The 17,263-nt window shown below is 41.8% G+C and overlaps 2 protein-coding genes across 2 annotated transcripts in view; one reads left to right on the plus strand and one right to left on the minus strand.

Moving 5' to 3' along the window:
* Positions 1 to 15,221, minus strand: part of C14H7orf50 (chromosome 14 C7orf50 homolog) — a 35,030-nt gene extending 19,809 nt beyond the window's left edge. Inside the window, exons 1-3 of the mRNA XM_039560528.1 lie at positions 15,006 to 15,221; positions 14,452 to 14,544; positions 8,148 to 8,347 (exon numbers count right to left, since the gene is read on the minus strand). Coding sequence (XP_039416462.1) covers positions 8,148 to 8,347; positions 14,452 to 14,544; positions 15,006 to 15,221 — 509 coding nt within the window. The remainder of the gene's footprint in view (positions 1 to 8,147; positions 8,348 to 14,451; positions 14,545 to 15,005) is intronic.
* GPR146 (G protein-coupled receptor 146) overlaps positions 14,455 to 17,263 on the plus strand; it is a 49,304-nt gene continuing 46,495 nt past the window's right edge. Inside the window, exon 1 of the mRNA XM_010392421.4 lies at positions 14,455 to 15,135. The gene's annotated coding sequence lies outside the window, so the exon portion shown is untranslated. The remainder of the gene's footprint in view (positions 15,136 to 17,263) is intronic.

Genomic DNA, 17,263 nt, shown 5'->3' on the forward strand with positions numbered 1-17,263 from the left:
CAAAGTAAATCACTCTGCAGCTTTTACTGAAATATGCTTTGAGAGGTGTACTTGTGACCTTCCATAAAATTAATTCAAAGATTTAGAAAGACAAATAATTTGATTTAGAGCCATAAAGCAGGATTAGAGTTCCCTATTCTGATTTTTCTGTTAAATTTAGTCACCTTTTATGGTTATGGAAATTAGAAATCTCTTTCCTCCGCATAAACTAAATAGGACAAGGAGGAGATTCTGAAAGATGGAACAGCTACTGACTCTGACTGAGAGAAGTTTAGCATGGACCTGAGCTTCCCTTGCTTTCTCCACTCAAGCCATACATTAGTGCTAATCAAAAAGAAAGCTACTCCAAAACCATTCCCTATAGAAAAGTAGTTTATGCAGGATAATATTAATAGCTAAACCATAAAATGTTTGGTTCAGGGAAAGTTGTGTTAGTCCAGCTGCTTTTCCAAAGCTCAGTTGAATGAGTTGCATCATAAACATTTACTAATTTGGCTGGAAAATCATGCAATCATTAATGTTTCTAAAACTTACTTCTGAATGAGTTAAGAATACCCCAGAAATACTTGCAACATCTCAGAACTTCCAGGTATAACTAAGCTTAAAAGTCTTAGAAGCTGACATATCAGAATCTCCCAAACACCTATTTTGTCTCTAGAAACCAGAGCTACTTATCTAACCAGCTGGAAATGGCAAAATACATCCAAAAATATTTTAAGTATCCAGGATCTTCACAATTCAATCCATGACTATGGAGAGGACTTGCTAGAGATTATTAGAATGAAATTATTTTACAAAGTAATTCTATCCATCTGGAGCATTTCCAGGATAGTATTACAGATAAGGTTTGTTTTCTTCCCAGAAATTATTGGTAAAAATAGCCAAGATTGGCTCTGAGCCACTTAAAAGGGGGGCTTTGTTGTTGTTCCTTCTTTTGGTTGCTGTTTTTAGAGTTGTGTAGTAAATGATACTATTATTTGTCAGCATTACCTTGAACTGACAAGTTTGTCTTCAGCAGCAGCTCAAGAAGCCTTGGTGCCCACTCTGGCTCCGGACGTCACTTATAAATCAGCACCATGCAGTGCCTGAGCTCATTTGCAGAGAGCCACAACTTCTTAATTCAGGCTCATCTGAGTGTGAAACTGGTTACTCAGTTTCCAGACCCAAGTACTCCTGCACAGGCACCTTCCTCTGTTCAGTGCCAGTGCAGGCATCTCTTTAACCATCTGCATTGCAAAACTGGATTTGAATGGAAGAGCAGAAGACCTTTTTTTTTGGTGTGCACTCTTCACACAAAGTCTGGCTCACTCACTCTGGATAGCTGCAATATTTATAAGTGGAAAAAGACCTGAGATATAGATAAGGAACAGTAATCTGCATGATCTCACTAAATTAAGAGTAAGATATTCATGTGCTTCTTGCAAAGCAGTGAAATTGTTGTATTAGAACCATAAAAAGCAGCTAACCTAGCAGGAAGTTAATAACAGTTTAAAAGCAATTTCTGCACAATCTGACATCCTGTGGATGTCATGTGGGGGTTAGAAAAACACTGGCATGTCTCCAACACATATCTCCATATCACTTGCCATCAAGATACAGAAAAGTGAATCCAGAAGTCAAAGACTCTATCACAGGGAATGAAAATCATCGACTCAGGCTGCCACCAGACATCTTGATTAAACAGGCAGAAGCTGTATGGCGCTGTTACTGAGAGTGTAATGTGACAGTCCCAGAATCCTAAATGCACAGTTTGAATAATCAGATGATAATGAGAACACTGACACCTGGAAATGGGTACCATAAAGCCAACTCTGAAACAGGAGTGTGTCTGCCTTGCTGCACGCTGAAGTGGGATGAGAAACCCTGAAAAATGTATTGTGGCTATAGTGGTATATTCATGCCAACACTGTCATTAACACAAAACTCAGTAACAATTTGAGGGGGTGAAAAAAAAAGAAAATGCTCTTATTGTTCAGAAAAGTCCATGTGAAATCTCAACATTCTATGGCTCAAAGAATCCAATGCTGTTGCCCACAAAGCAAAGCCAGAGTGACAGGGAGCAGGGAGGAATCACAGACCCTCAGTCCCTTCTGCAGGAGCTGGAAGGCAGCTCCAGTAAAACCACATTTGTTTCCAGGTGTTGCATTTCCAGAAGGATCACAGGCACAGGAATTCAAAGAAGAGCAAGAGAGCACATCAGGGTCTGGAAGGAGCAGTAACAGATGAAGGATCATGGATGTGCTGCTTCACTGGAGGGGCAGTGAGACTGAGAAACCCAACACAGCCACAAGCAGGATGTAAACACCAGGATGGGAGAAGTATTTACAAACTATGGGGAAATACAATGGTTTAAAAAACCTTGCTTAATAGGTTTGCTGCTTCATATACCCTACCAGGAAGCTTTGTCTTCTGCAGAAGATAATCTGCTTGAGCACGATAACGGAACAGCTCTAAGCAGCACAAAATCTGTGGAGTGAATACGCCCCCTCCACCTACCCCCACCAGAATAACTGCTGGCTAAAAATAGGAAAGGTGTGGGCATTGCAACAGAGAGCTTTGTAGAGCTTGTGAGTAATGTCAGGGCTGCTAGGGAACTGCAAACAAACTGAGGTGGCTTCATCAGATGCCACCCAGTATAACTGAAGTTACACAAAGGAGTGTAGGATAATGATAAGGTAACTCACTCTTAGTAAGCTGAGACTCCTTTACTACAGAGACAGTGGCTGCCTTGAAAATGAAGATCTGCCCAACTATTAACATCAAATGGAAAACTTGCAGCCTTACAGACACACTGATTTAGGTCAAGGAGAGGAATCCCACTTAGAGGCAGGTCAGGCCCTGGTAGAAATTAAAAGCCAACCAATATAGAAACTTGGAGAAGTGCTAAAACAAATTCACTGATCTCTAGAGTATTAGGAAAAGTGCAAGCCTTTGAAATCAGATAGCAGCAAGTGCCTGCCCAAGTTCATATAAAACAGCCACAGAACAACCCCAAATGCAAATTTATCCTGTATCTGACTCTGGATTCATGAGCCTTCTTATGGAACTAATGAATATGACAAAATGACTAAAAGCATGTAGGAATAGATTAATTACATCCATAGTTAATGCTTGCCCCAGAACCTTTAAAAAGTAGTCCTGGGATTATTAAAGCAAAACTATTCCCCTTCACTATTCCCCTAATCTTTGAGGAAATGTGGCTCTTTCAAGACACCTTAAAGCCCCAGTTGTTGAAGGGAATTCAGGAACGCTGCTGTGTCTAATTACAAGGGTTTCTCTTAAGTTCACACACTATTTTTGTTACTGGCTAATTGAGATTCATCACTTGAGCAGTTCTCCAATACTTTATGAAATTCAAGGTAACTGGTGAGCTTAGATACATGCTGCACCTTCCAGTCAGGAAGCAAACTTGAACTCCATCTGGGAGAGCAGGGGAAGGAGAAATGCCACTAAATGCTAATGTTAGTTGCTATCCAACCCAAGGAGTCAGTCTCTGGAAGGAAAAAAGAAACCTGTGTATGTTTAGATTTCTAGTGCATCAGTTAATATCTAAAAGCTTAAACTGTTGATGGTGAAACATCAACACCAGTGCCAAGTTTGAAATGAATACAAATTTAGGCCAGCAAGCAATGAGAAGGACTAAAATTCAGAATCAACCATCAAAAGCCATCACTGACCATGGCTAAACAAGTAACCTGTAAGCAGTAAAACAACTTCAAAACATTATGAATCAACAAAGGAAACTAAATGTGACAGAAGGCTGCTCGAGGTACTTTAAAATTAGAAACCGGTTTTCAACATCAATGAGCATGGTTGTGTTTGTGCAGAAGCTCCTCCAACAGAGTCACCTGCCCCAGATGGGGTTGGATGAATGGGTTTGTGATTTCCTGAAGGGCCACCATCATCTGAGCTGTCTGGCCACAAATCTCAAAAGTTGCTGCTTGCTTTACAGCCCAGCACAAGCCTCTCCTTGTTCCTTCAAAAATCAGCAGCTTCTGAGTGAACACTGATCTACCTCTTGATTCCCTTCTCCAGACAGCCTCTGCTCCAGAAGAGTAAAAACTTTATATACTTTCTACATGTTATTTCTGTTTCTGTATCTGTATAACATATGACATATATTAAAAAATACCAGACTATAAAAATAAATGCTTCCAGCAACACCCCTCAGATTTCTGTATTCTTTGAAAGGAAGAACAACATTTCAGCTTTAAAATCTCCCAGGCTTGGCACTGTTTGTAACAACGTTTGACTGAGGACCAAGATCTGTTTCCATTCTGCAAACCCAGCAGATAAACCACTGCCCTGGGCTGTCCAGGACTGTCAGCAGTGCTGCCACCACACTCAGCAAAAACCACCTTGGGATCTGCAGAATCAGACCATTTCCCCACGCCATGGGAAATTCTGCCTGTCTCTCACTTTTGTGTTTCTGTAACATGCCCTTGGTTTCTATTATTCTAAAAGCATCTTTTTACTTTAAAGGAACCTCTGACATTCTCTGAATCTTGCCTGAATTCAAATTAGACTTGAGAAAAATAAGATCTATATAAAGAAAAGTGACATATACTACTAGTAAGACATCAATAATTTTTTTTTAAATTGTAGTTCAGCACCCTATTTTTCAAATTTTAGCACATGATAAATAGTACTGCAAGGCTTAGGTAATTCACAGCACACATCCAGATAATTTAATCTATTATTTCTACTTCAGATAATATCAATCTTGTAATTTCACATTCTTTTAGTGAGTTCTTTTCAGATCTCTCTCTATTCCTTTGATGGGTGATGGAGAAATCCATATGTGCAGATCCATATGGCAATGAACTTTCCAAGCCAAACACAAGAACAGCAGCTTCTAGGAGAGGGTGGCTTGCCAAGACAAACAAGTTCTGCCAACATTTTAACACCACAGAAGGTCAGTCAGGTTATAATTAAACCTAATTACCATTCTCAAGAATTGCAACATCTTTTCACTTGAAGTCACCTAATACTCAGAAAAGGATGAATTTTTATTCTAGCTTTCCCAAGAAATGCAGCAATGAGACAATCCAATATTCCCTTTAAATCTGAATCATCACTTACCATCATAAAGAAACAAGGCATGTCATCATTAAAAGGAAGAGATTTGAGCACTTTATTTAGCCACTAATACTTCCTCTCTCCTGCTTTCCCCTATTCCTCTGCAGTAATCGTACAGGGTTTTTTTCTCTTCTGTTCAGTACCACTCTGGGGTTTTTCCATTATTTCACTTTCTTTTTTCCCTTTTCAGAGTTTTATAACCTTTCTGCTTCAGCTCCCTACTTTTAATCCTCTCTGTATCTTCAGATCTTCCTGTCTGCTCCGTGGGTAAGATGAGGATCTGACAGCAGTGACTTTTCTCTACCAACTGCTGCCTTGGAAGAGAACTGTGCTGGGAACCACCTGAACTCATCTCACCGAGGAAAAGATGAGATAAAAATTGGTGAAGCAAAGACTTTTTTTTCTCTCCCCCTTTTCTTTTCACACAGGCCAAGAGAAAGTGGGGGGGGGGGGGGGAACAGGAGACATTTGGCTGCTTTTCCTCCATCAGGAGTGCAAACCTGCTCATGCTCAGCCTGGTCTTGTTCAAATGAGCAAGGAGCTGAAAATCCTGGGCTGTCCAAGTCACCCAGCTCACAGGGGAGACCCTCCAGCTCCTCATGTACAGTAGCTGGGTGCTGCAGTCTGAGCTGGCATCAGCTGCTGTTGCATGTGGCCATGTCATGTGCATGGTGAAAAAAGCCTCTCCCAGCTAGGATGGCCTTCCAATAAAATGATAATTTGATCCCTCTGGAGACTGGAAAGCATCGTTTGTTTTTAGACTCAAATAACAAAACTGGAACACCGGACGACCTGCTCAGCCTGTGGCACACTGTGCCAGCACGGAGGACTGCAGCAGAGGGGGCACACGCTGGCAGGGCTGCCAGAGAGAGCCAGAGCCTCGATGCAGCCCTTGGAATGCAGCTCCAGCGCTGCAGGGCTGCTCTGAAAGCAGCAGGAAGAGCAGGATGCAGGGAGCAGCCCTGCCCTGCACACTGGGTGCCTTATTCCCTCCCGTCAATGCTCTCTTCATGAACTCCCCTCGACTGACAGCATGAGGCAGAGCTTTGTGAAAGTCACCTCGTGCCTCCTACAGCTGTGCTCTCCTGCTGCAAACAGCCCCCCAATTAATAAAGATGACTGTTTCAGTTATCATATGCTACATCGAGTTCCACCTGTCCTGCAGGAGATTCACGCTGCATCAGGGAGTTCCGATGCTACTTCACTTACCAACACTTATGTCATGTAATATAAAATGAAATAAAAGGCTTTTATTGTAGGTGGGGCAAAACACAAATCCACAGCACTCTTGTTTACTTCCAATTATATTAATCTCTTGCATCTATATGATTTACTTACCCACAGATTATACATGTCTGTAGCCCTGCAAATGCACATAGACTGAAATCCTTCATCCACTGAATATGCTGGAGAGCTTGCAATGTGTTTCCAGAACCTGGATTTTTGTTTCCCCTCCCTAGCTAGTATATTACTTCTCAGATTCCTTTAAATCCAGTTATTTCTTTTGCAGTCTTACTGGGTTGGAAAAAGGTCTGAGGTGTCAGAGGACTAAGTTGTTTTTCTGTAACTTACAATGGTGCAAGATGGTCCTGGCACAGTTGGGGCTAGAATGGTGACTATTGGCTGTGTTTGCTTGGCAGTTCAACATCTTACAACTATCCCTGTTAAGTCGACAAAATTCAGATTGTCTGTTGCTGAAATAATCCCTCACAACCTATTGCTGCATATACAGCCCATAGACTCTGTATTACAAGACCAAATGACAGAGCTGCTTTTCTATTTCAAGGTAATTTGGTACAGGTTAAGTGAAACTCTTGAATCAAATTAGTTCAAATATTAGTTTGAATATAATTTCATATTCTCCCACGTAACAAGACAAAAATGAATACAGGTAGAAGTGGAATAACAAGCAAAACCTCACAGCTCGTTCCTTTACTTTCCAAACCTGAAATCCATTATCTGGAGATCCACCACTTACAGAGCACACACACCAGAGAACAGGCTGAGCAGATGGTTCAAAGCTAACTGTCAATCCATTTGCAGTTCAAAACAGCGGTGAACTACTCCAGCTGTTTTCCAGATCAAAAATATTATTGTCATTTTGCTATCGCTGCATGCTGAGGGTTATGTAACAAAAATGCACATGTCCCTCTGCCTGGAATGCAATTAATTTCCTCCCTTCCCACTGCGAGTGGTAAATAACAATTCAGACAGTCTGGATGCTTCAGTTTTGAGCACAGGCAGGGATGCAACCCTGGAATTATTCCATCTGGTAACCCTCTATTTGTAACATGCCAGTCTTCTGGAGGTCTTACAGCCAGGGTGTATTTTGCAGTTTGGAAAAAAAATAAACATTATCTTCCTGTTTATACACGGCCTCTTACTGTCTGTGGGGTACCCTGAGTGCTTCACTGCAGTTCTTCAGTTTAACCACAGACTCTGCTTTGTGCTGGAATTTTAAGTCTTCTAATAGGTGTGCTAACTGGATGAAGTAATTGCTTCCAATCAGAAATCAGCCACTATACTTGCTGTGCACTTTGGTATGCAAAAATCAGGCATTGTACACTTATTAACTTTAAAATAGTGGCAAAATCCTGTCTTAATCTACAAATATCCAAACATTCTGCAGGTGGTTAAATTCAGACTCCATAATGCTTAACCACTCCATGGAATTTGCTTATATAAAGAGAACAACTGGAAGTCCTCTGCCTAGAACAGCACACTCAAGAAACAAAACTCATTTGCTCAATGCAATCTTTTTTGCATTGTGCCTTTCATCTCTGTAAGTGCAGCTACGCCTGTGATATTTATGCAACAACCAGAAGATCTTCAGGACAGGAGCTGCCCTTCTACAAAATGCTTGCACCATACTTAACCTCCCTCTGTTGTTGAAATACAATGGGGTGATCAACTGTCCTCCAGGGTGTCAACTGAGATGAAACATTAACTTAGTACTTAACTGCAGCCAATTTCCTTTAACGTGTTATTGCTTGGTACAGCTTGTTCTGGGTTACTGGTTTACAGCTTACTTCTGTAGGCAGCACCTGCAGTGGTTTTACTGTTCTTACCTGGTTAAATAGGCCAGGGCCCGCTCAGATCCCGATGGCTTTTTGGGCTCCACCTTTTTAATGGGGATTCCAGCTTCCCTCATCAGCTGTTTCTCCTTCTTCTTGCGCTCTTTTTTTAATTTTCTTTCCAGTTTTCTCTTTTCCTCTGGAGTAAGCTCTTCCTCTTCTTCTGCAATAAGCTCTTCCTCTTCTTTTGTAGCCTGAAATAGTTAACACTTAAATGAAGTGTTTACCTTTCTATAGGAAAGTGAAAAAAATACGCATAAATGTAATTAAAGGGCACAGGTAATACTCAAAACCAGAAGGTTTAGGTTTCATATTTGTACTGTTCACTGTACTTCCATCACCTCTCTGCTCTGCCCAATTCCCAGAACTGCAAATGCCGCACTCAGAGAGATCTGTCAAACTGCCCTCTACAGATGCTGCTGCTGCTCTGAGCACTGCTGGAACCCGAGCACCTTCCAGCTATGTATTAAACATAATTTCTAACATTTCTTGCTGTTCGTTCTCCCACACTCAGACCTGAGGAGGGTGTGTGAACAGCAGAGGCTGTTTCACAGAGGATGGAGGGTTTGGATGTTTATTCAGCATACACACATTTCAGTGGGAGCAGTAGGGTTTCCTTAAGATCCTCAGTTTGTGTTTGTTGTGTAACCACACACTTCCCTGGACTGAGAAAACCTCTGTGTGCCATGCAGAGGCTTCCTCTCGATTCTGCCAAGGGCAAAGCTGTGACAACCATCACCTTCATCCAAGACCTCTTGGAGATCCTTTAGCAATCTCGAGGAAACATATGGACAATCTTCAATAAACACATACAGATACATACCTCACAAAGGCTGACATTTCTTTAAGGTTGCAGACAGAACAGTTAATTATTCACATCTGAAACCATATTACCATAAATATATGCATCAGTATATCCCAAATGAAAATAAATATTTCACGTACAGATGAAGAGCTTAAAATAGTTTATCTGACTATAAACACTGAGTTTATCCTGGAATATCCAGTGTGAGATCACGTTGTGTAGAAGTAAAATGCTGTTCTGTAGCAAGACAGGATTCACTCCAGGCATTCCTAGATGTGTGAGGGAGGTACTCGCTAGGCAAGGTCCTTTGCTAGAGCCTGGGACATCCATGGATGGGTGAGAAAAAGTACTCTTCCTCCTCTCTCTGCTCCTCCCTCACCTGTTCAAAAAACCTGTAACTGAAACCTGAATGCACAAGATAACTGCTTTATGGCAAGATTGCTTAGAACCACTGTGTAAGTCCACAAGTTCTTAGTGTTACATTCCTTTGTGTCAGTCGAGTGTTCTCACACTCAAATCCAGACAGAGAGCTAAATAAGGTTATTCTTGCTGACATTCGACCAAAGAATGTTAAACAAGACAATACCTGAACACAATCTTAGTTGCCAAAGACACCTGCTGGGCTCTAAACATTTGTTCAGTGTCAATTCACCTATCATCTGAGCTTACTCTGACTCATCTTTTCAACTTGGTGTTTTCACAGACTGAAGAAAGGTTAAGGAAGCAGAAATCAGAACAAATGGAAGTCGGACACTAAAGTGGAGTTGCTTTTTCTTGTTTAAAATACTTTTTAGCTACTTTTATGGAAAAGCCAGCATTCATTGCAAACACATGCAAAAAAAGCAACATATGTTGCATTTGTATGGAAGACATTCTGTAGTTCACGCTGAGAACAAAATAATATTTAGGGTGAAGGTAGAATTGGATTGTTACACAGGAAACAACGTTTTCATTTGAAAAGCCACCCTGGTACTTACTAAAATAACAATCCAGCCACACAAAGCCCTGGAAAACACTGAGGGTGGTCATTTATAAAGTGTTTGTAAAAGATTACTACAGCAGCTGTCCAACAGACGACACACTACAGTTAATCTTCTTTTAAAAATAATGTAATGAATTTGTTTACTTTTCTGTGAGCCATGAAGCTTTCAAATAAAGTGACTGTGGCACATCATTAGAGCCAGCCTGATAAAGAGGCCTCTGCCTCTCCATACTTACAGTAAATGCATATCTCAGTAACTCCCCTTCCCCCCACATTCCTCGCATTATCAAAAAGCTTTTTATCCTTCTCCCTGACCGCTCCATTAAAAACAAAACAAGTTGCTCCCTCCCTGTAAGTCCCAACGTAAATACCGAGCCCTAACAACATTTGTTTCCAGCATGGATGGGCCGTGGGCTGTCTGACACAAGAGTATTGTTCTCCTGCAGGGCTGTCCTGGCAGGAAAGAGTCGGGATTTACAGCTGGAGGTACCTTCTGCTGGCCCACAGCATCACCCAGGGAAAGCTGGATACGTCAGGCTTCTGCCTTGGACTCCCAGCACATGTACTGACACAGTCCTTACAACAGCTCAAACACCTTCTCTAGTTCCAAATATACTTTTATCCATCCATGTTGATTTGGTTAATTTAGTAGGACGGGCCACAATCTGTCCTAGACTGGTTTTTAACTTGAAAACCTCAGGTTTTATGTGTTTCAGAAAATGCCTACGTTTGGTGGTATAGTCCCCACTGAAGCTGAGGGTGATTTTATCACAATTTGTATTAAAAAACCCCCTTCCTCCAAACCTGGGACTTGAAAGAAAAAAAACCAAGCCTCCCATTGCAGTTTAAGTCCTAGCAGTATTTATTATTTATTAATCTGTTGATGCACCTCTCCTTTCCTTAAATCAACAGCCTTAGTTTTTAATTTTGTTTTCCCAAAACCAGTGGTGTGACTGTTCTTCTGGAAGATGTTTGTGACCCATTTGGATTAAGAGTTTTAGTGTTATATCATTATTTAAACTAAAAAAAAAAAGCCCAACCAACAGGACTTCATTGTTTTGAGGTCATAAATATTCCAGGTTGTCTCCTCCTATATTTATAAAGTGACATCACAATTTGTAGCACTACAATTTAGCCTTAACTACAACATTGTAAAGTCCCTATTTGAGCATGTGAGACACTTGTTTATTGACATGATAAATTTAAACCACATGCACACAGAAAAACACAACACTTGCTTATTTGCAAAGCCTGCTGAGAGCTACCACACCACCTTGGGTTGTGGGCTTATTAGATCTCAATCTAAACAAGGTCAGGCCAGGTCAGCACACTTGAATGAATGACATTCAGAGGAGAGGCAGTGTTTTCTTGTGATTAAAGAGGTGGGAGTCTTCCACTTGGAAACTTTCCAGAAGGCCTGAAAAGGTGCTAAAAGGGATATTGCCACTGAATGCCATTTTTTGAGCAAAAGCCAGACCCCCAAATCTTTCACACTTACACTCATAAAAGCCCATGTCAACTTTGCATGGGCAGGAAGATGTGAGCTCAGGCACCCTTGAGCAAATTCCCAAAGTTTGTATCATACCCCATCCATCTCCAGGCAAAGTGCTGTGAGTGCCAGTACAGTGCCTTTCACCAGTGCCAGTCTCCAACCTTCTGAACTGTGGGTAAATACAGCAATATGCTCTAAATAGTCCAAGACATCTGACTCAAAATAGCTGGAGGCTTCAGCTGTGGCAGTTTTAGATGCCATTTAAAGTTTTCCATCATTCTTTGTAATCTGGAAATATTGCACAAATTTGAAACATTTTATGAATGATCTTCAGAAGTGAGCTTACGATCATAAATGGGGAGCCAGCTCACACAGAAGGGAAACTTTTAATAGTATAAAGCAGCCCTGCTAAGCAATACAGAACAGAGAAAAATAACTAGAACTGCAAGAGAAACCAGCAAAAAAGATGCTCAGGTTCTCTTGAAGATATCTGACCCTTTTTTTCTGCTGCAACAAGAGTGGCAGAACCAAACAGGTGCAGTTTTTGAGGGTAGCTTTTGTATCTGCGTAAAAGCTTGTACTGCCAGGGGACTATGAACTGCAGTAGCTGAGCAAGCAGCACCAAGAGGGGAATAACTGCACTAATAACAGCACACTAATTGTGTTGTGCTTCCATAGAGCACTAAGTGCATTTTTAAATTTGTTTCCAGTCCTTGACAGACTCACACTTAAGTAGAACTGAAGACATCTCCTAAAGACTTCTGTTCCTCCTCCGCACTTGTCACTGCTTCAAAATTCCATGTTTGCATCCCTAGTTGTCCACTGCCAGCACAGAATAATGTTGACAGAGTCAGAAACTCTGAGGAATTGCCACAATGAACAGAATACTCATCTATTAAATTTTGCCTTTGGGATTCGTCTCTGTAGGTCTGAACTTCCTGCCTGATCAGGGTTTTGGCTTTGCTGCCAAACCTACAGAAGGAACCACAGACCAAGCCACAACACCAAATTCACTATTTATTAGAACCAGTGAATCCAGCTCCTGCAACACCAATACACTTTTATCCTTTTCTCCCAGCGCAGCACCACAAGTCTGTACAACAGCAAGGCAAGCAACAGCAGAAACTCAAAGGAATAAATAACAGTGACAAACATATAAAAAGAGCACCACATTTTTGAACTCCAGAGAGTTCAAAATGGAGGGGAAATGGATTATATGGCTTATTTCATAGTAGGAGCATTGTATCGCCTTGTTTGTTCATGAAGCTCATGTTATTTCATAACTTTTTACATGGAAAAATGTCAAAAGGGGCTTTGTTCACTGACCAAGAGCTACTGACACATCACGTAATGGCCTCTGCTTAGGAGTAGCCTTTTGCCCCCCAAATGCCCCGTGAACGGTATCAGCATGCAAAACGTCCTGTTTCTGCCTCACACAATACATATGAACCCAGATAAATAACTGGCCATCTGCCAGCCTAAAAACAAAAAGCGGAATCTATAAACACAGTTCAAAACCCACAGAGAAGAAAGGCTGGCAGACCCTTAGACACAAGGTTTGTAAAAGAAAGATTGACAAATGATTTACTATCCAAGGCTGGCCAAAGAGCTGTGCTACAACTACAGCTAGAGCATTTGCATAGAACAGTTCATGGCCATAATGAATTTAAATAATTATTTTCTATCATTCAGCATCCTATGAAAAGAAGTAGTGTGACCAGAGAGGGCATATGAAATTTCATTACCATGCAGAAAGCAAATTTTAAATGAAAAGCAACATGTAGAAGTACTCCTTAAATAATGTCTGTGGTGCTTACAGAGGAAGTTATATACTGCTCAAAGTTTTATACTGAACTTTTAGAAGTTATATACTGCTCAAAGAAAAAGATAAAATTTTTCATAAAAGCTAGGTGGTTTTAGAATTTCAACTCCTTGCAAGAAAAACACTGGCAACAATTTATATTAAGCTGATTTGGAAAGCTTTCTGTAGATTCAACCCAGGCAGAGAAGCCTCAAACAAGTTCTGCAGGAAACCAGATTTAAGTAAGAACAGCATTTTTATCTTTCTGCTCCAGGAAAGGATTCTTTTTGTGGTCATGTAAATGTTGTTGGTTTTTGTTGTTTAAAAAGCCTCCTTGTGTATACAGCTATTGTATCTCAGGAACACAAGTGATCAAGGTAGCACCCTAAATTTGCAGCTGTAATTTAGAATAGATGCAGCTTGATGAGCTTGAAATGTGGTTTAATTTACAACTGTGTGATCTTTGCAGTCTCAGATTTACAGCCAACTGTAAAGAACACATAAAATGTTATCATTAGCAACTGCTGAATAAGAAGGAATTGAACAATTTACTAAATTACATGAAAGCATTTACAGGCACACAGAATACACAACTTAAAGAATGCAGCTTGTTGAATTCCACTTTACAGACTGTTACTCCTATAAAGTACATACTCCTGTGCTGTGGCAGATTAAGTTCTAAGGCATAAATTAGGATCGTATTGTATTTCTCATTTTTCTCCACCAGTATCACAGCCCTGAGTACAACAGAAATACTTGAGACAACTGCAAGCTTGGGGAATGCAGTTTTGCTTCATTTGCAACTACAGTAGGGCCAGGAATTTGCACATATTTGTTGAAGGATTTAGCTTACTCCCCTACTCTTAATTAAACCATGTTAACCAACGAGGAGAACGTGGAATTAAAAAAAAAAAAAAAAAAAAAAAAAAAAAAAAAGAACCCCCTTGGAAATCATTTGTATCCACATCCCTGTGGCTTACACACATCCCTTTTAACCCCTCCCCAGAAACGCAGAGGAATTTTAATAGAAGGAGCACGAGACTGTCGCAGCACTCGGCGCTTCCATTGCCACCAAAGTCGCCCCCTTTAGTGGTGCTGACAATTTCTTCCGAGGCTTAAAAAGGCTTTGGGCTGCGAGAGGAGGTAGAAGCAGAGCAGAGGCTGTTTTGAAATCCTTGCTGGAGAATTAGAAAAAAAATAAATAAACCAACCCCAAACCACGAGCTCGATCTCCTCCAATGAAAGAGGTACCACAGGGTGTAGGCAGGTTGCCAGGCGAGCTCGGCAGCGTGACCGCACTGCATTGAGTTTCTTTAATGAAAGCCAGGAAAGAACACATTACACAGTGTTTCTTCTGAGAGCCAGCGAGCCTCCAGTGATTGAAATCAATAAAAACAGTCGGCAAGGGGCCCAGTGGGGGAAGAGAGAAATCTCCACTACAGCATTCAGTTTGCTTTCCACTTTCTCCCTCCCCCTCTAAAGTTAAACTCCGAAGATCACCATGACAAGCTACTTCGCTTCCAGCGCTGGGAAGACACTGGTGGGGATTTAAAGGAAGCGAGCGCTTTCCTTCGCCTCCCTGCCTTTGCTCTCCCCCCAGCGCGAAGGAAATGAAAGGCTTGTTTGGAATTTGAATCCCGCCTGGAAAAAACTTCATTGGACAAGTGCATCGTCCTGCATTTCAGGAAAGGGATGGATTTTACGGTCAGAGAATGCTAAAAGGTGAGAGGGGGAAGAAAAGCAGGAATCTGATCCAGCCGGAGCCCACGAACAGGGTAGGATGTCCAAGCCGGTAGAGGGGACCTCCGGAGCTGCGGGAAGGACTGCGAGCAAGCGCCTGAGATCATCCGCATCCTAAGGCACCTGGAACGCTGGGAACACGTGACGGACACGCCGGCCCAGGTAAGCAGAACCTGCTTTTGACAATCCTGTGTCCCGGTCCAAAAGCCGAGAGACCCTTCTGCTCCAGCCTGCACAGTCTGCCCCATGCCCGCCCTCGTTAACCTCGGGCGGCTTAACGCTAAGCTTGTCCCGTCTGAGAACCGTGTCAGGCCACTAATCCTCACTGAACTATAAACCGTGCACAAAAGCCCTTTGTTTACCCGTTTTGTGTTGAATTTGCGAGCTGACAAGGTAGGACAGGGCCACTGCACAAGTCCAGCCCCCCCAGGAGCTCCCGCTCCACGCGGGCCCGCTCGGAGCAAGGGAACACGGCTGACACCGCACGCTGGAGGCTGCCTGCGATCTGAGAGAGCGCCACTAATGGGTTTCTAATATGGTCCATATTTATCTATTTTATTTATGTATTTCAATCACCATAGCAGCCACATACAGCACATACTTGCACCGAGTTCCATGTGCTGCTCTGCACCACAACTCACATGCACGGGGGGGGGGGGCTAGGCTGATTGTTTTGTCAAAAAGAGCTTTGCAATTAGTTGTTAACACAGCCAAGGGGGATTTCTGGCACGTTGTGTAGGAATGACCAACACAGGTTTATGCAGCACGTGTGTATTTGCCGTTACCCTCATGCAAACAGGCTTTATCCCCAACAAACATGGGCAAGGCACAGATAACAGCTGTAGATCACAACGTTGTTCTCAAGATTTTGGCCAATTTCAGATGATTTATGTAGACCTCAGTGAGACATGGAGAGTGAAATCAAAGCCTGCCTTCTGCAAGGCAAGCAGAAATGATGATAGCTACATCTCTTCTCCAGCAGAGGCAGGAATTCACTGGGACAGATAATAAATAGGTGCCTGTGGAGCAAGAGCAACAGTGCTTGTCCCCTTGATGCTGGTCATCATTAGATGTTGACAGCAACACACATGCTCACTGCTGGAGAGAGCTGGGGAGGGATTGGATGCCTCCACTTCCACTTAAATGTTTCGGCACCTCTTTATCCCCAGCCTGTAGGGTACAAAGTCTGGCTGGCTCTGAAGGTACAGAGAAGAAACTTCCCAGCATCTCCTCCAGCTCAGTACCAGCAGACAGAATGCATGAATTTAGTACAGCAAGTGCAGATGTGCATCTGCAGGTGCAGTGTTGCTCTTTCCTTGGAAAACACACACTTTTAAAGGGTCATTTTGTTATTTTCACATCACACAGAAATGGATGACTCACCCACTCAAAGAATGACCTGGAGAACACCCCCATGACCAAAAGTAAAGGGCATAAGTTGAAGCATGAACTATTCTAATAAAGCTATGAAAATAGCTGAGGCAGTATTTAAATAGTAAGAAGTTTCTAGACTAATTTATTAATCCAGTTTTGAACTTTTCACACAAAGCAATCGCAAAATTATAGCCAAAGGTGTAATTAAAGAGCAATAATGTACAACAAAAAAGCAAAGTTATGGTTCATAATAGAATAGGACTCTATATAAAGTTCTGGGCATACCCACAGACCCACAATTCATTTTGCAGAATCAGTTCTCTGTTTTGCCTCCCCTGCAAAGATCCTTTGCAGAAATGACAGCACCTTCATAGCTCAGGAATCACAGCAATCATTCCCACACCAATCAACAAGTCTGCTTTGCTCTGCTCTTGGAGCTAAATTTATCCTTATGCAGAGGAACTCATTAAAGTCTTTATTTAACATTTCAGACACTGAAAGCTTAGGTGGGACTTACACAACACATATCACTTGTACTGACATTCTCAGGCTCAAGTGATATTCCTCCCCATTACTCCCTCAGCAAAAAAATATATATATTATGTTTAAAGCGTGGGATATTTTTGTTCATAGTGATGCATTTTTCAGAAGCCAAGTGGCACGAGTGTCCACTCTTAACAGAATATGTTCTTTTCAAACACACAATGTAAGAAACAAATGCATTTTCTCAGTCAGAAGCTGTGATCAAATACAGATATCCTAGCAGTCATACCAGGGTTTTTCAGTCATGTCAATGTTATTAAAGCAGATTCTGTGCACAGTGACCTATCCTTCAGACTCTCCCTTTGGAGTACGGAGATCTGGAAGAATCCCATCTTGCTTTGCTAAGTTAGGTCCAACAAAAAAGAACTATTGG

Source organism: Corvus cornix, chromosome 14, assembly GCF_000738735.6.
Source record: "Corvus cornix cornix isolate S_Up_H32 chromosome 14, ASM73873v5, whole genome shotgun sequence".
Lineage (NCBI taxonomy): Eukaryota > Metazoa > Chordata > Aves > Passeriformes > Corvidae > Corvus > Corvus cornix.